The sequence below is a fragment of the Neophocaena asiaeorientalis genome, unplaced genomic scaffold (genome assembly GCF_003031525.2).
Source record: "Neophocaena asiaeorientalis asiaeorientalis breed wild unplaced genomic scaffold, Neophocaena_asiaeorientalis_V1.1 scaffold225, whole genome shotgun sequence".
NCBI classification, from domain to species: domain Eukaryota; kingdom Metazoa; phylum Chordata; class Mammalia; order Artiodactyla; family Phocoenidae; genus Neophocaena; species Neophocaena asiaeorientalis.
This window is the reverse complement of record NW_020172364.1, coordinates 8141009-8168660: the sequence shown is the minus strand read 5'-3', so window position 1 is coordinate 8168660 and position 27652 is coordinate 8141009. Positions and strand designations below refer to the sequence as shown.

The following is a 27652-nucleotide window of genomic DNA, read 5'->3' as shown; positions in this document are numbered from 1 at the left end:
TTCACTAAAACTCATGACTGCTATACGTCTGAGTGCCTTTCAACATACAAAGAATAGTAAATTTTTAAAGTCCCATATTTAAAACCCTAAATTTCCTTCCTATGCCAAAGGTCCTCCAGAGAGCTTAATTTTACATGTGATGTGTTAATTCTTAAACCTCAAGAAAAAGAGACAACATTTTGGAATACATTTGTTTCCCAGTATTGATTATTCACAAAACAGATTTTGTTTTTCTTCTTCTAGATCCTCCTTAGTTTTTCTTCTGGTCAATTTCCCACAGCTGAGCTGTCTCTTTTTCTAACAGACCCTTCCTGAAAGTCAAATAAAATATCTCTGAGCCACATCTATTTAATTCAATGGCAGAGATGGTTTGTGCTGATTCCCTTCATCTAGAGAAGCTGACATCACTAAATCCGTAAGGTTCCACTATAAACTTGAGGTTATAGAAGAATCATCTTGATACTCTACCTAACCACTGAAGAGAGGGCTATTTTTAAAAGCCATATTTTATAGAACCATCTAGCTCTCATTTGAAAGAAAGCAGATAGTAATGTCCATCAGAACAAACCATACCCTATTCCAAGACAAATCATATGGGTTTTATTTCTAAATTAGTTTCTGATTCACCACCCTGTGCTATGGAGGTACAAAATTGAGGTGGTAAAAATACTTGTTCTTTTTCTACCTCTTTAAGAGGGTGTGGTGGGAAATGGCTTGAATAATATCCATAAGAGCTCTCAGCTTCTTGGGAGGATGACAAGTAAACACAATGAAGTAACTGTTTTTTTAATCTATAGGTGAATTATATGTCTTTCCTAAACACAAAGAATAACTTGGATAGACAAAAGGGACCAAAAGTAAGCCCACATCACTGCAGACAATATACTTCTGATAGGCACCCCACTCAGCTAACCTATATCCACAAAGGAAGTGAGAGGGTCATACTGCACAAAATAAGAGTCTCTCTCTCTCTCTCTCTCTCTCTCTCTCTCTTTTTTTCACACACACACACACACACACACACACACACACACACACACTTACATTTTACCTTTTACCAGAGGAAAAGTCCGATAATCTTTCTAATTAGAAATAATTAATTCAGGTAAGGTTTTATCAGCCTTGTTTTATATCTCTAGTCCAACATTTTGTCAACATGGTTCTTGTTTTCTAATTAGTGGGATATGCACCTTTATCTCCCATTAGGCTGTAAAGTGAAGGGACTCACTATTCCTACTCCAAGAACTGGCCCTTGATATATTCGGAATAAATGTTGGGGAAGAAAAACTAGACAGTTGAACAAGTCCTTATCTGAAAAGAACAGTCATCCAGAGAGACTTAATCATAGTCCCAACACACTCACGTCTCTTGACAATGAGCACACGGCATGGCAGAGTCTGACATCACATGAGCGCGCGGGCGCCTCCACGCCTCCAACCACCCATCCTCTAGTCACCCACATTCTGTACCCTATAATCAGTTCAGGAAGGCCACCAGGTTCGAATGTACTACTGTTTTCCTTGAAGTGAACCCAACTCAACTCTTTGTCTATTCCCATACTCCTCTTGCTTGTTGGGTTTTAGCCAAACCAAACTGACCCTCCTCCCATGCTACAATTTACCAAATTCATGTCTACACTTAAGTCAAGGGGTCTCAAACTGACAGTGGATACATATGTTCTGTGGGTCCAGGAAATTTTGAAAAATAATAATTTGCATTACTCCAAGTGAGGCAAGTATTCTCTCTAAGCATCACAATTTCCTGTTTTCTTCCACTGAATGTTTCACACGCTTAAGCCTTTAACCTAACTAACTTGAATGGTTCTCTTTGCCTAGAATAATTTCTTTCCCTGCTCTTTCACATGGCCAATATATTTCCTGAGCTTTGAAATAGAAATGATCAACAGAATTCCTCCTGAAGTTTATCTATACTCTCCTCTGGTACTTATTTTCTATCTTGAAAAGATTTGTTTGTATGTGTCTCCTGTCCCATAATAAACTGGGAGGTTTGGGGGATAAGAATGTGCTCTTTGTTTACTTGTTAATTCCCCAGATTATCTCAAGTATAGCAAGCATCAAATGTGAACTAGATGGCAGAACTACTGAGCTGCTCATAAAGAGCACGATGTGAATATTGCCACTGAACTTATACAGCGCAGCAATCATTGCTGATGACCAAACTCTGGCCTGGTGTTCAATATCTTTTCTATTTATCCCTCAGTAGGTATGATCAGTTAGCTCATTTATAATCTAGTTCATTAATTTCATATCTGTCTCCCCCACCAACTCTATATTATAGGTAGTGATATACTCAGCTCTTTTTTCTTAGCTCTTTTATTAAACATGTACCCATAGCAGAATATCTTGAACTTAGTAAATAATCAGTAATTTCTTGTTGAATTGACAAGAATACAAACTTGACATTTTCGTCATTTCGCCAGGGAAAAGATTCTTATGAACGACCTTCACAATTAAAAAACAAACCAGGTGTGTGATCTTGTTTAAAAATATCTTACTGATAAAGACATGTAGCCAACCAGTTAATAAATATGTTTAACTACTTCTTCTGAAGTGTTAGAAGTCTAACTTTTTATTTTTGAAATGACATAACCCAGCAGAGCTTTCTACATGTTTTAAGATGAATCACAGCTAGAAATATCTATTTTAAAGTAGACACTGACCTAGAAGTTTTTTCTCTGTCATTATGGCTGTGTCCCCTTGGGCAAGTCACTCTCCACTCAGAGCCTAAGTTTCCCCACCTATTAAAATAGGTATATTAAAACAATGGATTGCACCAGTGTTTCTCAAATAAGAGAATCAACTGGAGGGCTTATTGAAAGATTGTTGCCCTCTCTCTCCTAGTTTCTGATTTAGCACATCTGGAGTGGAACCCAAGAATTTGCATTTCTTAACAAGTTCTTAAGTAATGTTGATGCTGCTGGCCCGAGACCACACTGAGAACCACTGAATTAACATGTCTGGGAATCCCTGCAGCTCTGACCTCATTATCACACTAACATTTAAACCCAGGTATACCCAAAGTGTGTGCTTTTAACTAGTAGACTGGAGAAGGTAATATTTTACTATTTTAAGATTACTGAATGATAGCCAAATAACTGAAAAACTAATAATATTTAATAATTAAAGTGAAAATGTTTTCTTGAATTCTATGAGCAGCTTTTAAAAGAAATATGCTTCAAAATTCTACTTTAACTTGAAGAAAACTCAACTCTAGTTTCAAATGGGAAAGGATGGGCTAGACAGATTCTTACAGCATGCTAGCATATCTTCAAATATTACTTTCTTTTTATGGAAATACAAAAATACAAATCTAAGCAAATTTGATTTTTTTCCTTCATCAGGAATTGCTCTACTTAAGATGAATAATTTCTGGTTTCCAGATTATCACATTCTAAACAGTAACAGCAACAACCAATCACCATTGAAAACTGACCACATGCAATGTATTGTGCTGACTGCTGTACATGTCTTCTCTCAATTCTCTAAACAGCTTTTCTACGGTATGTCACCAAAAGCATCATCTTCATTTTGCAGGTGGGGAAATCGAGGCTCAGAAACATACCAGAATCAGAAACATACCAAGATCATCCAAATAGTGAATGACAGAACTGGATTGAAATGCAGGCAGCCATCTACCTCCAGAGGCTGAGCTCTTCACATATCTCTAATAGTAGATAGAGGCAGGTTTAGAAAACCCAGAAAACTGAGTCATTCCTGACTCTCTCCTACAAACTTTACTGGAAATGTTGGAGGAGCCAGCAGTAATCAACTTGGATCTTAGTTTTCCTATCTATTAAAGGAAGGCTGGACTAGGACTAGATCATGTCTATAGTTCCTCAGTCTAATATTCTAGATTGTTTCATGTTTTATAGATTAAAACTATATTAAATAAACTGGTGACCAAAGGAAGGACAGGTGACTAATAGTATGAGTATTATTTCAAACAAATCAGATTCTCTTTAAGCCAGCATGCTAGGATTTCAACCTGATTGGTTTTTAAGAGGATGCAAGGTCAGAATCAGCTCCAGTGTTTCTGCTGAAATCCCTTTTTGTTTATCTGCCCTCTTCAACTTTGTCATTCTGAATGCATACACACTGAGCACAGTGTCTTAAGTAACATTGCTGAGGTTACACCAAAGACAGGTGTTAGGGGAACTATTTCCCCCCTGGCTATCATTTCCAACTCTCCCTCCTCCAAAACCAAGGGAGGGGATAGCAGGAAAAGGGTTTCTTTTCAGATTAAACACAGTGACTGCAAACACCTTCCCCTAGGCAATAAATTCTCTGCCAGTGCGTGCTGCAGTTTACCCAAACACCAAAGCAAAAAGCAAACAGCTCCTTTTGTAAGGGAGGAGTTGTCACCTGTCAAGTGATGTTTGTGAATTTCTAGAGAAGAGAGAAAAAGAAAACCCTTTCCCTTATTTTATTAAGCAGACTGTTTGTTCAAGGTTTGAAATGCATACTTGGGTTTAAGGTAAAGTCCCTGGCTTGGCACTCTTGAACAAAGTGGTGCCTTCCGATTGGTTACACTGTACAAAGAAGGGAACAGAAAAACAGTCTGCTCTTCTGGTGACACCTGAACTTAATCTAAATGGAGTGGATTCTGAGCCACCTCATAAGCAACATAAGTAACTGCAAACCCATCTTCCAAAAATTAGAGTGCTTTCGCTCTACAGAATATATGTTCTTGTTCGTTTCATTTGTGTCCATAGAACTAATACATAAGTGCTTATATGGCACAAATTATGGTTGATGATTATTTAATGGTACTAGCCAAGGGGTAAGAATGCTAGGGATACTAAAAGCAAGGGTTAAGAAGTGCTGGATGGCAAAGGAGAAAATACGCCCAGTCCCGTGTTCTGCACTAATCCTAAGGTAAAGCTTGGAAATATACTTTGTATATCCCTCTTTTACCATCTCTTTCCTCACATGTTTTGTATTCTAATTAGGTCTACACACCCCACTCATAGATGCTCTATTAAGATGTCTTACTCATCTCCAGGCAAAACTACCATCCCTTTTGCACTTAAAAATGTATCAAGAGGGATTATTTCATCTTCATCTGCAAATGACTGGAAACTCCTTTAGTCATGTAGACATATTTGCATTATTTAGAGAAGAGATTGTATAACCAAAATTGATTTCCACTTTATAGGCACTTTTGCACAGTTGGTGTGAGTGTAAGTTGGAAAAATATAAAAACTCATGAAAAGAAATTTGATAATATATATCCATAACACTGGTGTTCATACATTTTACTTAATAATTACACTTCTAAGCAGCTAGCACAATAGGGTTCTGTATGTACATATTCTTCTTTAGGTTTGACATAAATACACGATTATGTATAAAATAGATAGCTGGTGGGAACCTGCTGTACAGCACAGGGAGCTCAGCTCAGTACTCTGTGATGACCTAGATGGGTGGGATTGGGCAGGGCGTCCAAGAGGCAGGGAATGTATGTGGCTGGTTCCCTTTGTTGTGCAGCAGAGGCTAACACAACACTGTAGAGCAATTATACACCAAAAAAAAAAAAAAAAAAAAAAAATCTATGAGTAGAAAAACAGATAAATAAATCATTACATACCTATGTAATACCTATGTAGTGATATATAATACAGTGATTAATGTTGTTTTGAAGATTAGTGAATAAGAGAAAAATGTTCACCATAGAATGAAAAGAAAAAGCAGGTTACAAAATTTATATATGACATGATCCAAATATGTCTTATAAAATCTATTTCTTTTAGGAAAACAACTGGAAAAAAACCTAAAATTTTCATAATTATTATCATTAGGTAGGAATTCTATACACTTTTGATACTTACTTCTAAAATTCTTTTTAATAAGTGTGCATTGCTCTAATAATCAGAGCTATCTTTTAATTTGTATTTTATTATAAAATGTAACACGTATTCACCTACCTCACAAGAGTTGTTATGAAAATCAGCATAGGCAAGTAATAACAAAGATAATAATTTTTAATTGACTGTATATTTATACACCAGGAACTCTGAATGAAAACAAATCAGGTAATGAAAAAAAATTCACAGTTCTCAAGGTTGATGATAGATATTATGTCCATCCATACAAAAGAGGGAGGAGAGACTCATAGAGATTATCAAGTTCACACAGCTAAAATTGGTAAAAACAGAATTCCAATTCTAGTGTGTCTGACTATAAATCTCATGCTGTAATTCTAAAGTAAGTAATACATTGTAAAGCCCTATATTAAATAGCAGGTAGTCAGTCATCAAAGTGAAAAAAAAAGTTGTTGATCAAATCTGCCTGCACTAAACTCTAGTGGTTTTCTGGAAGACCAGAAAAGGGGGAGGTGGAGATGGGAAGGAGCAAGACACTTGGAAAGGAGCAAGGGAATGTATAGAAGTAAACAAAGGAGGACAGTAGGGGTGGTGAGGGTGGCTCTGGAAGCCTAAAGGAGATCAAAGTAGGAAGTGAATAGAAGGAAAATGGAGAGCTTGATGTGAGCTCTTCATATTAGTGTCAGACTTAGAGTTGGGTAACATCGTGCGTTTCTGGTGCCTAAGAGACCAGGACACATAGAAAATTATTGCTACTTGTATGAAATAGCCTTTCCACTTTTTGAGCCAAGAGAAGACATGCAGGAAGGAAGATTTAGAATGTTTGCGTGACTCAGGTAGCAATGCTGTTACCCAGTCCCTCGCAACTTGACTGGAGTGACTTACTTAAAAACACTTTTTTCACAGAGTATGTGCCATATATATACATAATTCTATAATGTTAGAAAATATCTATAGATGTTCAAATTGAGTTATATGTGAGTCAATGTGTGTGCATGTGTGCACGTGTGTGTGCACGTGTGTGCGTGTGTGTATGTGTGTGTGTAGAGACAGGGAGAGAGGAAAGAATGAGGGAGGCATGGAGGGAATGTTTATAACCTTTTGATCAATAAAAATTCAGCAAATTAAAGCTTTGACGTGGTTTATGGTCCTGCTTAGAAAATACAGGCATCTTTTTCTTTGAAAAAAATTCATTCTGATGAACAAAAGGATACTTGGAATTCCCTGTTTTTTTCTGATAATAATATCCAGTCAGAACTGTAACTTTGTTACAAAGGAAGAACAATATCAATGATAAATATCATGTTCAATAAAACAGACTATTCTCTTGAGTTCTTTGAAATGCTTGCGACAGTTGAAAGTAAAAATTTTACCACTGTCTGAGGCAGCATTCAATGTACATAGATGAAATATATATGACAACTACAACATCATGGGAAGGGTTATAATATCAATATTGTGGTAAGTTTTCTGCATTCCGTTTGAAGTGGTAAAGTATTAATTCTCAATAGACTGTGAAAAGTTATGAATATTTCAGTCTCTAGAGCAATCACTAAAAACTGTTTAAAGAGATATAGCCAGAACCAAAATAGAACAATTAAAATCAAATGCTAAAAATAGGTCAAATAATCTAAATGGCAGCAAAAAAAAGGGAAACAGAAGAACAAAGGACAAAATAAGCTAAAAAATAAATGTTAGGTCAAAAAACTCCATATCAATAATTACATTAAATGTAGATGATGTAAATAAACCAATTGAAAGAGATTGTCAGAATGGATAAAAAATGATACAACTATTTACTGTTTAGAAGAAACTCAGTTCAAATATAATGATAAATACAGGTTAAAAGTAAAAGGATAGAGAAAAAAATTTACCACGCAAACATTAATCAAAAGAAAGTTAAAATGGCTATATTAATATAAATAAATACAAAGTAGACTTCAGAGCAAAGCACACTACCAAGAATAAAGACAAATATTATACAATGATAGAAAGAAGATGTACCAAACTTAAATATGATGCACCTAAAAACAAAACTTTCAAAAACATGAAGCAATAACTGACAGATTTGAAAGGAGAGACAAATCCATAAGTAGAGTTGAAGACTTCAACACTCTTCTCTCCATAGAGAGAAGTAATTGAGTGCTAGTAATCAATAGAATTAGTAGACAGAAAATAAGCAAGAATATAGAAGAACTGCATACCATCATAAACCAACTGGATATAATCGACATTTATAGAACATTGCACCCAGAGAAAAGAGAATACACAGTCTTCTCAAGTGCCCATGGAACATTCACCAAAATAAACGATATTTTGTCTCATGAAACAAAGCATAACAAATTTTAAAAATTTGAAATTATGTTTTCTAATCATAATGAAATTAAAGTAGAAGTCAGTAATGGAGAGATAACAAAATATCTAAGCACTTGGATACTAAGCAACATGCTTGGAAATACACATAGGTCAAAGAAAAAGTCTTAAGGGAAATTAGAAAATATTTTAAAGTGAACAAAAGTGAAAATGCAACATATCAAAATTTATGGGATGCAGCTGAAGCAGTGTTTAATGGAAATTTTATAAATGTAAATACTAACATTAGAAGAGAAGAAAGATCTCAACTCAGTAATATAAACACTCAATTGAAACAACTTTAAAAAGAAGAGCAAAATAAACCCAAAGAAGCAGAAGAAAGGAAATAAAATAAGACCGAAAATAATGAAGATAAAAACAGAAAGACAATACAAAATAACTGTAAAATTCAAAAGCTGAACTGGTTCTTTGAAAGATCGATGCAACTGATAAATCTCCAGCAAGACCGACAGAGAAACAGAGGACACAAGTTACCAATATTGGAAATGAAACAGGAGGATATTACAGATCCCACAGACATTAAAAGGGTAATAAGGGACTACACCAAACAATTCGACATACATAAATTCAAAAACTTTGATAAATTTAACCAGTTCCCCAAAACCCACAATTTATGAAAACTTACCCAAGATTGAATAGATCATCTCAATAGTCCTGTAACTATTAAAGACACTAAATTTATAATTAAAGAACTCCCCAGAAAGAAATATTCAGGCCCATATGGTTTCACTAGCCAAAGTCGACCAAACATTTAACAAGAAATAATATCAATTCTACATAATCTTTATCAGAATATAAAGGATGCCTCACATAAAGCACAAATACAGAAATCACACTGAGGTTCATGAATAATAGCATTGCTGAGATGAAAAAGACTACACATCATAATTACTAACACCATCTCTCAATGGTGGGCTTAACCTTCATTTGCTTTAAACTGTAGTTTCCTCTCTCACAGTCCAGAAACTTTTTTTGACCATGCTGCACAGCATGTGGGATATTAGTTCTCTGACCAGGGATCGAACTCAAGACCCCAGCAGTGGAAGTGCGGAGTCTTAACCATTGGACCACCAGAGAAGTCCCCCAAAACTTCAAAGCCTATAGAATTCTATCTGGTCATATCATTTTGGATATTATAAACAATGCTGCAATGAAGCCTTCATTGCTTTATATGTTTGTGTGTGTGTGTTTGTACATATACTTACTTATATATTTTCGTTTTGTGGAAAAGACTTCTAAGAAGGGCACTTATAGACCAAAGGGTAAGTACATTTAACATTAAATAAATGAGAATGGGCGAACTGCCCGCCAAATATACCAATTTATACACCTACCAGAAGTAAAAAGGTTGACTGTTTCCCAACACTCTCACCAGTACTGGATATTATCAAGAATTTAAATCTTTGCTGATCAAATAGATGATAAATAATCTTATTGTTTCAATTCACAATTTTTTATTATTAGAGAAGTTGAACATTTTATATATGTGAAACATCTGTGAATCACTTATACTCTTTGCCAAAGGGGGAGATTCATCTTTCTCTTATTATTTTATTTTATTTTTTTTGGCTGGGCTGAGCAGCTTGCAGGATCTTAGTTCCCTGATGAGGGATTGAACCCATGCCCCCTGCAGTGTAAACATGGAGTCCTAACCACTGGATTGCCAGGGAATTCCCAGTTTTTAAGTGTTTAGTTTATTTGGGCAATTAAACCTTTGTCATGTGTTATAATTTTTTAAATTTATATTCTGTCTTTCTTTTCTATATACATTTCCCCTTACCCAAAATTTTCAGTCTTATCTTTTAAAACTTGTGAGCTTCACATTATAGTTTTTTAAATCAATTACTTTCATAATGGATACCTAAACGTGAACTACTCTTTGCTTTCCTCTTTTTGATCAATTTGACTCATATTTCAAAGCCTAAATGAAAAGCACCTCCTATGTAACATATTGCCAGTTTTACGCAGGCACAATAAACAATTTCTTTTTTATGTGCCTTAAAAAAATACATACATTTGAGTACTTTTCAAAAGTAATTTTATACACAGTTGACTTTCTGCTATATTATGGTCTTCTTGAGGCTAGGGACCATGATTTGTTCATCTGTATCACAAAGAACATAGCATACAGGAAAGTAAATTCTAAAGAAATGCCTGTGGCTAGATCTCATTTATACAGTCTACTTGAAATCTTATATAATCTTGGGTCATAGAAGATACAGGGTATTATGCTAGATGCTGTGACCTAAGTCTTTTCAAATACAAAAACACTGTTTTTTGGTATGTACAGGTGAAGACCCTTCATTTATAACTGGTTGCTACAATAATCATTTACAAAAATGGATGGTTTTAGATAATTACCATGAAAATCCCTAGGGAAAAACCCAATTCAACTAAATAGGGTTTCCTTCAAAGTACAAAGAATAAAGAAATACAAAAGTACAAAAGTAAGTGTTATATAGTTTCCATCCATCATTCCAGGAAAACATTTAAGTGTTAATATCATCATCCACCTCTTAAGGACATGACAGGCATGCTTAGACAGCTTATAAATAAGGCAGAGCTGAGATATAAAGTAATATATTAGGCAACAGAATCAAGAAACAGTAAGGATCTTGGAAACATAGCCTAAATTATAACATTTTTTGAGAAATCTTGTTCACCTCCATTTGCTAATCCAATGTAGTTTATTCTTCAGTGGCACCAAAATCATCCTAATGATAGAGGCACACACATTCCTTGCAATTCATATTCCCTTTGTTCATAATCAGAGCAAAACATTAGGACTCCTCTTCATGACTAGTTCTTAAGGTGAAGGTTGTTTCAAAAATCAATAAAAATGGGATGACATTCTCAATTTTAAGATTTTTGTCCTTAATAATCTGACAAGTCATTTCAAGTCCACAGATTCATATTTCTTGCATAGTGAAAGAATGCTTGGCAGGGATCCCAAATTTTTTTTTATTATATGTAAGAGGAAGGTAATTTATGTACAGAGATTTGGAACTATTTAGTTATTAACTTATACACAGAAAAGTGAAAATATGCTACCAAGTAATGGAAGAAAAGAGCCTCATACCAGTTGCAGCAGCTCTCAGTTTAGAAGGACCAGGAATCTCAGAGGTTCCTAGTTCTTATTTTCCAAACCAGAACACCAGTTATTACACCCTGAGCTAGTCCACTATTTTGCCATTCCTGTTGCTTAGGACTATCATTGTTACCTAGTCTCACCCATGTGGCCTCCTCACATGGACATCTATGAGGATGTTGGAATGGTCCTAAGACAAGGGAAAACCCAGGATTCATATAGAACTATACTTTAACAGCAATGTCTCAGTTCTATGGCGATGAAAACAGACCAGCCACAGACAGGCAAGTTTATTTTTTAAGTTCAGTCTCACTCCACTTGTACACTCCTCTCAATGCAGTTGTTCCCAAGTGACGTATTTTGTTTCCCCTACTGGCAAAACCCCATTTCATTTTGTTTTCCAGCTTTTCCTGAATCACTTCAATCCCTTGCTCCTTGCAAATATTTCTATCCTGCTCTTATTTCCTGATTTCTTGTTACCCTCAATCTGACATACAATTTCAAGTTCCAGGTTGCTAGTAAGTGATGGTAGAACTCTGTTCCATCTTTCCTAGTTAGCAGTGGTGTCCTGTGCCTCTCCAGAGGAGGGAAAGGTGTGGTGACTCTCTAAGGCATGACTATCTCATGACGGAGGCGTGGAGGTTTACCCACACAGATAAACCTCAATTTCATAGAAAAAGAGGTACTCAAGAAGAAATAGAGGTCAAGTTCCTCTCAAATACAATACCTTAGAGAAAGATTGAGAAGAGAAAAGATTGTGCCCAGTGAGGTGGACAAAATACTGACACTGCTGCTGACTACACATGTCATCCTAGAAAGGTTTTTAACCCCCTTTTTTTATTTATTAATTTATAAAACAAGGATAATAATTGCTATCTCACAAAGTTCCGGGAAAGATTAAATAAAATATCAGACGTGTTAATCATCATCCAGTAATGAAGCCTAAGAAAGCCGTAGCTTCGAAAATTTGTAATTCAGACATCCAAGAGGAAAATTTAGATCAATTTCAAATTGAATACTCTCAGTTTCAATCAGGCCACTGCTCTTATGAGCATAAGTAAAAATCAATTCCAAATGAATCAACATCACGTGTATATATTCATAGCTGATGCTCAGGAAAAATTTTGAATACCTATGAATAATCGTCTTAAATATTTCTTAAATAATAATAATCCAAAAAACCACAAGGCAGTGCATTCTTAGCTAAACAAGATACTTATCACAAGAGCAATTATATCTATGAATTTTCTTGGCTTTCTCTCCTTCATTCTTACCCTCTTCTAAGATCATTGTATAACTTAGCTGACACTTTCTCAGATACTCCACTAGGTTTTCTCCAAAGATTCCTTTAGCTATTTTGTGAAAGCACCAAAATGAACTTTAAATGACTGAAGTTTTAGAACTCAAATGGCAGATCAGGGTACTTTCAAGCAGAACTGGGGAAACAATGGAGATAAAGAAAAAGCGTAACACTTTTTATACTGACGCACTATAATCAAAAGGGCAGGAATACACGAGGAGGACAGGACAGGAAGTTTTGCTGCTGTGAATGTTGAAGCAGAGAATGGCCCCCTGATTGGTGATATTCTAGAGCTGTGCTACCCAATAAACTACCAACTAGCCACATGAAACAATGTAAATTTAAATTAACTAAAGTTATCGTTAAGTCACTCATTTGCACTAGCCACATTTCAGATGTCCAAAGGAGCCATGTGGCTAGTGGCTACTCTGTTGAACAATAGGAATATAGGACATTTCCACCGTTGAAAAAAAATTCTTTTGAATAGGACTGTTTTAAAGAGAACATTTTGACTTTTTAGATAACTCCCTAGTCTCATTTCTTATGACTTCAAATTCCTGGACTTCCTTGGTGGTCCAGTGGTTAAGACTTTGCGCTCCCAATACAGGGGGTCTGGGTTCAGTCCCTGGTCAGGGAACTAAGATCCCACATACCACAACTAAGCCCGCGCGCTGCAGCTACTGAGCCCGCATGTTCTAGAGCCCGTGCGCCACAATTAGAAAAGCCTGTGAGTCACAACAAAGAGCCCGTAAGCTGCAACGAAGACCCAGTGCAGCCAAAATAAATAAATAAATTAATTAATTAATTAAGTAAAAAAATTCCTGAGGTCCTACTATGGGCCAAACATGGTAACAAATACTGGGCATGACAAAATATGGTTCCTGTCCCCTTTAGAGACAGAGAAAGAAACAACTATAATATTGTGTCATAAGTAATATGATTAAAAATATACCTAGGTTTCTTCAGAGGAATAGTCTCTAATTTAGACTGGTAGAGAACAGTGACATGGAATCCTTTTCTAGAGAAGGTAAGGCAAGCTTGGTGTTGAGGGATGGATAGGGATTGGCTAGACAGGAGAAAAAGAATGAGATGTTCTCAAGGAGAAAATGTCTAATAAAACAAAGGAGAAACAACATGGAACATTAAGAAACCACATGTTTCAGTATGTGAAAAGATAATAAGAAGAAGAGCTGTAAATAAGAAGGCTTGATTCTGCATTTTAAACTAAATAACTTGGTTTGCTTTTATGAGAAACAGAAAATCCCTGCCTGGAGAGAATATAAAAAGATAGGTAGCACCAGCCTAGGCAAACCTGTTAGCTTAGGAGGTGATATTATTAAATGAATTGGGGATATCTTAATTTCTAAGTCACTGTCAAATCAGAATTTATATATTTATAAATATTTATATTTAATTATCACACATTCCAAGGCCTTGCATTACCTGCCCCTTGGATTTATCTGTCAGTTTCCTTCTTCTAGCTCAAGGATAATTGAGACTCGTATCCATATTAAGATGGAACGGGCCAATGAAGAAATGTATTTTTCACTTATCAATTTGGTGACAAAATATCAGTGCATTTGAAAAGTTACAATTTCTATTTTTGGTTGTCTCCTGTCCTCTTCCCCCACTTCCCCTTCTCTATATTAAAGAGTATATAGTGAGAATTCCAGGAAAATCTTACATCAGACCAGAGAGGCAAGGCACACCAAAACATCTTTCATCTGTACCATCTTTCAAATAAAGCAATTTGGTGACCACCCCCTCCCCTGCAAAAAGAAAGTCATGGCACTTTATAAAGTGCTCTTTTTAATCACATCAGCAGACACTCTATGACACTCCACCCTCTTTCTAGCTCCTTTTGTTTCCATTTTTCTACAAATTTTTGTTTTTTTATAGAAAACACAGGAGGGCTTGTGTGGTGAATGAATGATTAAAAAAAAGAAAAGAAAACCCACCGGTTAGCATGATGGACTGCACAAATACAAGAAATTTCATCTAAACGCCTCAGAAAAATGTTTTACTATCCTTAACCCGTACACTCCTTAGCTGCCTGGGAGGTGTATGCATGTAAGATTCTGCCACTTTATAGAGGAAAAACTGAGGTCTAACGTCATGAGGGACTCAGTGGTAAAGCCAAAAAGGAGCCTATTTTATATATTAGTTAGCTTCTTTCCTCTTACTCCATTACTTGAATCTGTGTGTTTGCGTACAATTTACCTCATCCCCCGTCATTAAAAAAGGATAATTCTATGAGACAGCCAGTTTGCCATAGTGGAAAGTACTTTGTATACAATTCAGATCTTGGCTTTGGTTCTGACTGTCTCCACCCACTGTAAAACATTGGGCTGGCACCATCTGCTCTAAATTGGGATAGACATGAGGAGCAATTTAGATAAAGAATGCAAGGAGGGCTTCCCTGGTGGCGCAGTGGTTGAGAATCTGCCTGCCGATGCAGGGCCACGGGTTCGAGCCCCGGTCTGGGAAGATCCCACATGCCGCGGAGCAACTAGGCCCGTGAGCCACAACTACTGAGCCTGCACGTCTGGAGCCTGTGCTCCACAACAAGAGAGGCCACGATAGTGAGACGCCCGTGCACCGTGATGAAGAGTGGTCCCCCCCTGCCACAACTGGAGAAAGCCCTCGCACAGAAACAAAGACCCAACACAGCCAAAAATAAATAAATAAACAAACCAATGAACCGACATTAAAAAAAAAAAGAATGCAAGGAATTATCTCCAACCCCCTTCCCCATACCAGTGGAAACGTATGCTTCATGGAAAGTTGAAGCAGACCCAGATCCCACAGATCCTAATTATTTTTCTGCTAACCACATTGACTAGCTTTCCAATGGCCTTGCCCATTCAGAGCCACCTGCCTTTTCATGTGCCATGAAAGAGACAGGTATAACAGAGATGTGGATCGCATGGCCCACAGATTTAAAGGGGAAGCCCATGCCACTCACCCACATGGGGTCACTGAGGTCTGAGTCCTGCATGCGAATACAGTCCATGCTAATCTCGATCTTGTTTGTTGCACCATTTTCTGATGGTTCATCCACAAAGTTCAAGTCAATGGGCTGAACTGAACAGATGGGCCTACCATAAAGGAAAACAAAAGTGTGTTAAGTGTGGAAAGGGACTAAAACACACTCATTCAGTTGGTAACAATGAGTTCTATTTGCTTTAAAGTTGGCAAGGCTTGTTGACTGGAGTCAAAAACCCTAGGATTGAATCCTGGCTCAACCAATTACCAGATGTGAAATCTCTGGCATTCCAAATCTAAGCGCTATTTGTAAAATGGGAGTCATGATCCTTGCCCTCATCAAAGGACTGCTAGGTGGAACACAGAATAGAAGGAAAGTATCAGGGATACACCCTAACCTTTTGGGTCCCCAATGCTCTGATATTGTTTCATCTTTCCCTTAATTTACTCACATCTCCAAACCTGATCTTGAGAAGGAGATCTTTTCCTAGCAAGGCATACAGACCAACAAAATTTAGTGTTTTACTTTCTCAGAGGGTATTTGCAACGTAACAGTAAATGAGAGTCTTTAAGCCAAAGGAACAAATTTCAGTATCAGAGAGTCATTGGGGAAGTTATTTTGGGTTAGGTAGGAGAGGCTTCTGATCCTCCAAAATTATACCACCTTAGAACAATAATGATCTTTTGGTGCTGGAAACTGAATAAATCTCCACTGAATTTTGAACACAGAGATACTATTGCAGGGAATATTTTTTTCCCAACAACATTAACTGATTTTTATTGATTCTAGAAACATGCCCTAGTAAGCAATACTTCGATCATCCACAGTTACCTGTTTATAGTTCAACAGTTTTTTGCTTATCTGATACTTACTGTTCCAGAAAATCCCAGATGTGCTGGAAAACCTCTGGACTGAGGAATTCACTTGTCTGTGTGCTCTGGGACATAGTGGATCGGTAATAACTTTCTTTCCAAGAGAAATGGGCTGGGGTTTCTACGAACCTTAAAAGGACAAAAATGAAACTAGGATTATAGTTTCTGTACTTAGGATACTGGATATTAAAATTAAAGTATAGTCAATCAAAAAAATCAAGTGAATCTTCAAAATCATGCAGGGATACACAGCAAATTTTACAAGTTACACAACCGGTGTTTCTTTAGGCAGTGGCAAGGATCCCATTTTGCCATAAAATCAGGCAATCAAGTCTTCTATCAAAGCTCTTCATTCTTAAATAATAAAGTTGCTACGCTCTGCACCTCCACTATCCATCTACGTTCTGCCGATTTCAAAAAGAAAATAAACATTCCCTCATTAAGTCTGACAGCGAGTCTGACCTATTATTAAATCCGTTTCGTAAATGTCTCAACTGATTATCTGCCCATTCAGCCTCCAGCAGGTAAAAAGTAAAATCAGAAAATGAAAATGAGTTCAGAAAACTTAAATTTCACCCTCAGATACAGAAGAGATATAATGTATATAAACTTAGTTTGTAAACTGTAAAAGGGGTTGTGTAGATAATGGTGTTGTTATCACTATTAACAATATTAATGTTAAAGTGTGAATAATAACAAAAAAACAAGATAAAAAAAAATTTCACCCTCAGCATAATCACCCCCCTCATAACTACCATCTTAGCATCAGGCCCAGGGACAATAAACTCAAACCTCTAGAGCCAGTTTTTTTTTTAATCACCTGTTACATATCTTAATGTGTGTGGGGGTGGTTTTTAACCGGAGTATAGAATTCCACGTCAGACCAAGGGATAAGCGAACATCTGAACAGATTGCAAATGAAAGGTATTTCTGTTTGTTTCATTTTGTTGTAGGGTCCTCAAGTTTGCCTTTACTTAAAATAAAAAATTAACCTTGCTCCCTATACATGTGAAAGAAAACACGAGCTTTCTCAGGAGATGCCTTCTCCAAATCTGCATTTTATGTGCATCTCTCATCTTAGTATGTGATTCATTGTGATTATCAGTAGACTAATTTTACTCCAGGATGAAATTAGCTAAGCTCTTAATCATTACTGTTATTATTATAGAGAGTTAAATAAACAGTGTAATAGGATAGTCAATCACCTTAAATTTGCAAATGAATGATCTGGTCTAGTTACATAATAGAAGATAATGGCATTGGATTTATTGTCGATGATTTTTAAGCTATATGGAGATGCACATTCATTTACTAAAGTCAGATATATAGAGAACATCTATTATTTGCCAAGAAGATAATGGGCACTGGAGATAAAAAGTGATTAAGACTACGTCAGCTTCTAGAAAGTCCTGGTAGAGAAGGTAAAGCAGGAAAACAAATCTCTAATAAATGCATTAAAAGTGCGCATAATATTATAAAAGCACAAAGATGAAACATATCATCTCATCTGATGGGTCAAGGAAAGAGCCCTAAATAATGAGAAGAACTCAGTCAGGCCAGATAAGGACTAATGGTGCAGAGCGATCAGTCTATGGCACTGTTAGCACAGTGTAAAAATTTGGGGCAGAGAATGCCAGGAGATAAAGCTGGAGAGGGAAGTAGAAATTTATGTGATATGTTTTTTAAAAAGCTTAAATATTTCAATACGCCTAGTGAGTACTGAAGAATTTTTTGTAAGATATTTTAAATGAACTTTCTATTTTGAAATAATTGTAGATTCACATGCAGTTGTAATAAAAAATATAGAGATTATCCATGTCCCAGTTATCCAGTTTTCCCCGATGGGAAGTAACATCTTGCAAAACTATCATATAATAGCTTGCAAAACTGTCATATAATATCAGAACCAGAATATTAACATTGATATAATCTACTGATCTTTTTCAGAAATTCCCAGTTTTATTGTACTTTACTACATGTGTGTCTATGTGTATTTACTTGTATATAATTTTTTATCACATATGTAGGCTAGTGTATCCATCCTTACAGTATTAAAGGATTTGAAGCATTAGATTGAAATAGGATATGTCTTACATTGATAAATCCAGAAGTTGTATAGAGGAAGGATTTATAGCTTATTGGTTTATGGGCAAAGTTATCTAGGAGGTTGTTGCACAAGTCCAGGTAAGACAATAGGATGATAGAAGTGGGGATGGAAAAGATGGAGAAAATTTTAATTATTAGTGAAAAGGTTGTCAGATATTGTTTATGTTACTGACAGAAGAAGAAGGAAGAGTAGAGTCAAGGATGACTTCAAGTTTCCAGCTTTCTTGGACTGAGTGGTTGATGATTCCACTAACTAAATCAGTAAACACAGTTGGAAGATCCAGCTTGGAAAGAAAGGAGCGATGACGAGATCCATCTTAGCATGTTAAGTTTGAAGGACCAATGGGATATACAAAAAGTGAAGCAGACAGTTGAATAAACTTTAAACTCTGGGGAGAGAAATGGGCTAGAAGTTTAGAAACAGATATCTTCACCATAGGGTGAAAATAAATCCATGAGAGTGAATACAATGACCTTTGCAGAGCAGGTGCAATAAGGAATGAGAAAGTTTGCCTTGTAGAATTGGAAACAAGAGTGGGCTATCAGAGTTTATGATGTCCCTGATGGGCACATCTAGAAAATCTGTCTATAATTAGAAAAGCATCTGAAAATCCAATATCTTTAAATTGAAAGGGTAAATTAATTTTCTTTGTTTCTTTTTTTGGAGTTGGAACCCAGACTTGGTTTATACACTCCCAACTAGTGAGTAGAAAGGAAATAAAATTTAATAGATCTAATACTGACTGACAGTTAAGAAGATTTCTCCCATAGATGGTACTTTTGAATATGTTTGATTTACATTAAAATTTTTCTTCAAATAAGATAGGAGAAGGAAGTGGGGAGAATAAAAGTAAAAACAATTCCTAACCAGTGACAAAAACGGAGGTGAACAAATATATGAATTATTCAAACTCCAAAAAGTAAACAAACTGTCATATGGATTGTCATGTACGTGGACCCATAAGCATATCGCTAATACCCAAAGACCTTAACACTATGACTGGTAGCCTGACAGCCAGGTGAGCACTAGAAGGTGAACTCAGCAACATGAAGTAGATTCTCAGTAACAGTGATGTTCAGTATGTGACATTCAATACAAAAAAGGAGAATTTTTTCTTAAAGTTGGCAGAAACATAGGTGTAGTTTCTCAGAGATTGACAGTTAACATAACCTAGATCTTAAGTAACAGGCAGTATGGGGCTGATTCAAAAAGAAAGAAGGATCTTAGATGGAAGTAGACACTGTCACTTTCCTCTAAAGCAAAAGAGAGAAAAATACTGTTGGCTCCATAGTCACTTAGTGTTTCTACTTCTTTCACTATTTCTACATGGAAGTTCTGGTTTCTTTTTGTGCTTACTCTGCTATTTCTTTGTTTCATATTTTCCCTCTAGTTTCTCTTTGACTTCTGAAAGACCTTCCTTGTATCTCTGACGTCACCATTAACCAGCTCCAACACCTTGGAAATGTCCCTCAGCTCTGTGAGCTTCAGTTTCCTTGAATGTGACATACGGATCATCACGTCTACTCCACTGCCTCTCAAATGCCTACCCAATCCTCAGTGCTCTCCTGCTCACAACGTATTTCCTGGTTGCTTATTTGAAATATAATCTTTTTTCTTTAAATTTTCTTGGCCTCTTGGTTGGATCTAGTCAATGCTAGCTTTTTGCCTGTGTTACAATTACTATAGAGGATTTTAAGTAATTCAGGGCTAAGCCTATATCTCCCATTTTTGCATTTCTTGCAGTTTGATAGTTCCTTGAGGTTAGAGTGGAAGGAACATGGGTTTTGGAGGGAGACAGACTTGGATTCAAATCTCAGGTTACCGTTGGCATTCTATGAGGCCATTCCCAAGTTATTTAAGGTTTTTGTACCTTACTTTTTTCAACTATGCTTCCTTCACAGGGTGGTTGAAAGCCTTACTTGAAAGGTTTACTTAAAGAAAATGTATTATACATGTTCACATTTACACAATCAATACATTGGTTCTATTAGGTCAAATACTATATAATTTGTAACCAGGCAATACTTACTGAATTGAGCTAATTAAATAGTGTATTTGAAAAGTCTGCTAAAGTTGCAAAAGTGTCACACAGAAGTAATTACATTAAACCAGAATTATCCCTCATTTCAATCCAGTTCAAACCTTTCATCCTGTATCTGTGTCCTTGGACCAAAACAATGCCCCCATCACTTCTCAGTTTCTCCTAGATCACCTTTGTCTCAGGCTTGCTACATTAAACTGGGCAACGTCCTCCCCCAGGACCTCAGGCATCAAGAGGGCTTTATAACAAAAGATGGGGGTGGGCTGTGGGATAGGTTGGTGGTTATCAAATTGTGTTTCATGAAACCCTAGGTGCCTCAGTGTATTCGCCAGATGTAAAGAAATGGCCATACTGGTAGATCTCCTCTCTCCTTAACACCATGAAGTTTGTCTTTTGCCTGTCTTAGGTGTATTAGGGCTCTGAGCAAGATTTCATTTGAAGAAAGGGTTCCCTTAAAAAAAACAAATCAGTGGCCTAGGCTTGAGGATCTTCAAGGTCTCTTCTTTGCAAACCCATTATTGATTTCCATTTCTGAATAAATATGTAAATCATTTTTGAGAGAAAGGAAGGAGAGTGATCCGTTGGTGTCATAGGGCAGGAAGAATGAGGTAAAGTCCTACATATCTTCCAACATTTTGCCTTTGGGTGAATCTCAGTATCAATTCACTCATAGACCAATCACTGTTCAAGTGGTTTCATTAAACCAGCCGCATAGCACAGGGAGATCAGCTAGGTGCTTTGTGACCACCTAGAGGGGTGGGATAGGGAGGGTGGGAGGGAGATGCAAGAGGGAGGAGATATGGGGATATATGTATATGTATAGCTGATTCACTTTGTTATACAGCAGAAACTAACACACCATTGTAAAGCAATTATACTCCAATAAAGATGTTTAAAAAAAAAGTCACACCCAAAGACAACAAGTCTTAAGTCTTTTTTTTTTTCTTTTCAGCTTGTTTTTCCTGGAAAAGAAAGAGGAAGGAAGGAAGGAAGGAAGGAAGAAAGAAAGAAAAGAAAGAAAGAAAGAAAGAAAGAAAAAAAAAAAGGAAAGAAAGAAAGAAAGGTCCTACTGTGTAGAAATGACCTGAAAACACCAAGGGGTATCTGATAACAGCCTGTATTCCCTCTCACTTTTCCTGTTCTTGCCTAAAAGTCATCACTGGAGTCTGTCTAACATTTAGGTTCTTTCAGCTCTCCTGAAAAGTCTCCAAATCTCTAAAATTTCAAAGTTCAAAACAACCTTAGTGTTATAGATGGATTTTAGAATGAATAGATCTCAAAGACCATCCAGCGCAGTTTTTCATATATATATGAAAATACATATATATATAATAAATACATCATATATTATATGTATTTATATAATATATGGAAAAGCTGAAATCTGAAAAGAAATCAGTTCATTCTGCTATATTATACGCAACGTCGGTCTTTATTCACAGTCCAGTAAGAATAAATTTATGTATCAGATGTTAATTCTCATCCTGAATTACCCAACTCAGCTTCTTGCAGCAGTTCCCATTAATTGTTCTGAATATTTAAAGCCTCCTTAGTTCCCTTTAGATCATCCAAACTTAAAGCTATAAAACTAGGAAATATACTTGATTCTAGACAAACATCCCCCAATTCACTTAATGAAATAAAACAGCAGTTAGTAGTGATGCAGATGAGAAGAACATGGGCTGTTCCTAGATTTCCTGACTCAAAGGTCCCCTTGACTGGGTGTCAGCTGTTCTGCTAGAGAGAGAATCTGGCACCAAAAATCTCCATGAGAACAGACCTGGAGGGGCCGCCTCACCAACTGCTCTCACAGGTGGGAAGATGGGGTCACACATGAGTTTAAATCTTCGAGGACCTCATAGAATGTCAATGTTGGCTGTGATCTCAGAGTCTGTCTAGTCTTGCTCCCTTATTTCATAAGGAAACTGAGGTCTAGACCTGAAGAACTCACCCTAGGATCCACTGTTGTGCTGGAGTATTGGCCAATGAAAGCAGACTGCTAAATTTTCTGGAATTTTCCTAGCTAGTTGTTAAACACAATTATTATTATTATTTATTATAAAATATTAAACAAATAATTTAGAAAAAGAAAGATAACAAATACTCAAAACTGATCACTTCCTAATTATTTTACCATTATCTCTGTTCCTGAAATACATTTAAAAAAATAATGTAGTGAAATTGCTCAGATTTTTAAAAAATAATAAAATTTTCTGTAAAAATTTGTTGCTGCCCTTCTTTAATACCGTATCTCAAGTAAAGGTTTATGTGCAAATGATTCAACAATATATATGTTGAGTATCTATTATGTAGGGAATGAATGAGACGTTACTTTTTTGAAAGTTTTTCATAGTTTAGTGTTGGAAATAAAACACCTTCAATGTTTGTCTAACTTTTACCTTTTGTGCTCCAACTCCTAATTTCCCACTGGACTACGGCCTTCCCAAGGACAGGAAAGCCAGACTGGGTCGTTCATTTTGGCCTGTGCTCTACTTGCTTGGTGACTAGCAGGAAAGAACTACCATTGGTTGTGCCAGGATTTCAGTTCATAGGCCCTGCTTTTCCAGTTTACATATGACCATCTTTAGGCTCAGAGAGGATAGGGAAGTTGTTCAAGGTCTCTCAGCTAGTGATAGAGATGGAATTTAAATTTAGGATTGTATAACTTCAAAGCTCATTCTTAAATAAATTACATATATGACTTCTAATTTTCATTCACAATATGAAGGTTTTTTCACAGAATGTTTCTTTTCTATAAGAGAACAAAATAGCCTACTAATTCTGTTTCATCACAATAATTATCCTTGGCACTCAAAATAAGCAAGAAGTGGTGTGGGGAAATTAGTACTAATCCGTGAGTGATATTATAGAATATCTGGCCTTTCTGCAGATTTTCCATCTTGCCAGGAGTAGCTGACAAATGTAGTGTAAGAAAAGACAGCTGAGGTCTCTGTTGCCCACACTAGAGTACTCAGATACTCTGGGAATGTCCCCAGTTCACAGATAAATGTTGTTAAAAACTCTGAACATGGGGAAAGGGGGAGGAGGGATACATTGGGAGATTGGGATTGACATATACACACTACTATATATAAAATAGATAACTAATAAGAACCTACTGTATAGCACAGGAAACTCTACTCCATACTCTGTAATGACCTATATGGCAAAAGAATCTAAAAAAGAGGGGAGATATATCTATGCATAACTGATTCACTTTGCTGTACAGCAGAAACTAACACAACATTGTAAATCAACTATACTTCAATAAAAGTTAATTTAAAAAAACCTCTGAACATGGCTTCTCATTCTTTCTTCCAACCTTACTTCCATCCATCCATCCAATCGATCAACCCATCAAATTATGTCTTAAGTTTGTATTACCATCCTCTCTGGATCTTTTCCAGAGCAAGTCTTCTGGTTGGACTCAACAGCATTCTAAATCACACAATTTCTTTTATATTTTTCATTCAGAAACATTCCCATAGTTTCAGTTTACTCTGCTATTATTATCATTATCATTATTAATTGTCATGCTTAATTTTAAGGATGCTGAAGAACACCCAGATGTCTTTTAGTAAACTGCCTCTTTATTGTACCCAGCAGTGCCCAAGAGCCCTGGAGGAGTAAATTTATTCAAATACTTGAGATGAATCCACCTTCGGGAAGTCACTCACATAATCTAAATCAGGCCCATTAAGAACTTTTTGTTGTTGGATGGAAATCTTTTCTTTTCAGCTTCATGTTGAAAAATGATTGGTCTCTTCCTTATCTATTCACCCCAAAGACAAACCTATATCCCAGCTTCATTTTTGGCAAACGAAATTTAAATGAGTAAGGAGAAGGTGGGGAGGGGGGTAATTTAGGAGCTTGGGATTAACATATACACACTACTAAATATAAAACAGACAACCAACAAGGACCTCCTGTATAGCACAGAGAACTCTACTCAGTATCTTGGATCATTCTATAAGTGAAAAGACTCTGAAAAAGAATATACTATATATATATATATGAATCATTTTGCAGTGCACCTCAAACACAATATTGTAGATCAAATAAGAAAAAAAGGAAAAAAACCTAACAAAAAAAATTCAATGGGTAAATTGCATTTAGAGCATATCTTATGCCTTAACATTTTTGATTTGTCACAATTTAAACAACAAAGTAACATAACCAAGGAATTCCTTTTTATATAATATTACTGAACTGATAAACTTAATTCTTAAGAAACTCTTGTATTTTTCAACATTCATTTCTTCTCCTTTCTACCATAGTTAATTAACCACCCTTTCATCTTCAGAAGACTTTTCTCTTCTCATCGCTACCTGTCTGAAGACCTGATTGCCCACAGCTCGTTTTCCTTATAATTCTTTACTGAGCACCCCAGGCCCCAAATTCTCTCATCAAAGTCTGTATATCTAGTGTCAATCACCAGTTTTTAACTCTGAGGTGAATTCTTCCTCTCTTAAGAACCATATCCTCTAGGATTCATATTTTGTGTCCCACTCTTTGTCCTAAGCATTTGCAGCCTTAAAGGTAAGATTTCTCTGACTTATAGCCCCCTTCTCTCACACTCCCAATTCCCACTGAACCTTCTTCCTGCCTTCATTTCTTTTGTCAGAATTCTCTCCTAACCTATGTATGATCATCTGTCTAGACAAACAGCATTTTCATCAGGTTACATTTCCCTAACTCAGAATTTATAGTCTCTCATCTTTGTGCCCTGAACAAAACCTAATCAGACCTTGCCCCTCATATCCTTTATTCCTTTGGGCTGAACCCCTTTTGCAAATCATTCATCCAGCTGTATCCTACATGTTTTCAGCCAGGAGCCTTTTCAAATTACAACCTCTTATACTCCACTATATTCCCCCAAGCTTTATTATTTACATTTGCCAACACCCAGTACAAAACTCAGCTCAGAAGGGCTACTGAAATAGACTGAATGTCCGTGTCCATCCCAAAATTCATATGTTGAAACTTAATCCCCAATGTGATTGTATTTGGGGGTGGGGTCATTGAGAGGTGATTAGGTAATGACGGTAGAGTCGTCATGAATGGTATTAGTATTCTTATAAAAGGGGCTCCGAGAGACTTCTCCTGCCCCTTTCACCATGTTAATTTTCAGAGGCATGACAGCCATCTATGATCTAGGAAGTGAGACCTCATCAGACACTGAATCTGCTGGTGCCTTGATCTTGGACTTCCCAGCTTCCAGAACTGTGAGGAATAAATTTCTGTTGTTGAGAAGCCACCCAGTTGGTGGTACTTTGTTATAGCAGCCCAAATGGATTCACAGAACTACAATTTTTTGTTGTTTTTTGTTTAAGTTCATTTCCTCAATTTGGCGCGCTTTAAGTATTTTGGTCCTTAGTCCATTCTATTGTAATTTACTCATGTTGAAATGGCATTGCCCCGACTAACAAGTGAGGAAGTGGAAGTCAAGAACGATATTTTTGATCTCCTGGTTCTTACAACAACAACAACAGAATAGGAAAGGACTTTACTTCTCAGCATGTATACTTTATAAATGAGGACTCATGGGGATTTTATGGATAGTCCCACAGGAAGTCCATAGGGCCTTAGTGCTAAGCCCCAGCCTTCCTGGATCCCACTGCAATGCTCTGCAGAAAGAAAGCGTACATTTAAAATTTTTCACCAGCTGAGCTGTCTCTCTAAATCCATGAACTTAAAAAAATGCTATTGTCATGCGTCACTCTCCTATAATAAATTTATCACTTAATACTCTGATCAACTCAACCTGAAATCTGGCATCTGGTAGAAGATCATGATGAGGGAGACTTGAGTCCACCGTACTTATAATATCATTTTTAGCATTACAGCATGCAAACATAGACACATGCATGCTTACACACAGGCATTTACCTATAAACCGCCCCCAAATTAGAATTTAGGAGATATTTGAATAGATACAATAACCATGACATCAGGTTTTGGATATGTTATGGTTTTGCACTAATGTGAAGTCCAGATGGGAAGTTCGTGTAACATCCGTGGCTCAGACATATGAGCACAGAGCTCTGGAAGGACTATGGGGAAATGGAAACCAGAGGCGTTTTCTTAGGATTGAGGAATGTACTAGATTGAATTTAGACAAATAAATGAACCCAAGAAAACGCTTCATTCTCTACACACTTCTTCTATATATTTTTTAGATCACTTATCTGCAATTGTATTATGTATTTATTGGATACATGTCAGTCTCATGTCAGTCCTCCATCAGAATTCAGAGTCAGTGGGAGCAGATTGCCTTGTTCACTGCTGCATCCCAGGACCTAGAACTGCACCTGGAAATACAGGTTTCCCCTGCTTTCTGAAAGTACCTCATTCCGATGAAACTTTTCATAAGTCGAACTGGCATAAAGCAAAGAGTATCCCCTGCTTTCTGAAAGTTCTTGTTATGTCACTTCGCTCTCACTAAGGAACTACATTAGTGCCTGTTTTCGTGAACTGAAAGAAATCTGAAGAAGATTTTTGCTTTTAAGAAAAAAGCCATTACCGTACTAATATAGGTATTTTGTACCCCTCTCCTACCACACCCCCAAATTCCTGACATTTCAATGTTGGCTATTGCCTTAGCTCTACTTGAGAGATGTGAGGAAACTATAGTTATAAATGGTTAAGAAACTTCCACATTATAGCCTCTCAAGAGCAAAAACTTACATGAATATATCTTTGTATCCCCATAAATAACAATTCCTGACATAATAGGGCATTTATAAACATTTGATGAATGAATGAATGGCCTTAGTTCATGCAGACTAGCAATGGTTAGTATACAAATACCGGTTGGATTAACTCTGAAGTTTTATTCTTTCTGATAGATCACAATAACCTCTGTAAGGAAGGAATTGGATGTTTTGTAACAATAAAAGAGAAAAAAATTTAAAACCAAAAACAGGAACAAAGAGACAGGTACACCCCAGAAGCCCCTGAGGACTTTGCTGTGATGATACAACCCAATGAATAAAGTTTCCAATGGTACCCTTGAGTCATCAACAGTTTTCATGGTACACACT

General features: G+C 36.5%; 1 protein-coding gene across 4 annotated transcripts in view; it reads right to left on the bottom strand.

Annotated features, from left to right (window-relative positions):
* The window catches only part of TP63 (tumor protein p63), a 218819-nt gene that overhangs the window by 121989 nt on the left and 69178 nt on the right, over window positions 1-27652 (bottom strand). For all 4 annotated transcript variants that reach the window (XM_024768730.1, XM_024768739.1, XM_024768748.1 and 1 more), the window contains exons 2-3: window positions 16462-16590; window positions 15569-15701 (exon numbers count right to left, since the gene is read on the bottom strand). In XM_024768730.1, the coding sequence (XP_024624498.1) occupies window positions 15569-15701; window positions 16462-16590 (262 nt within the window). The remainder of the gene's footprint in view (window positions 1-15568; window positions 15702-16461; window positions 16591-27652) is intronic.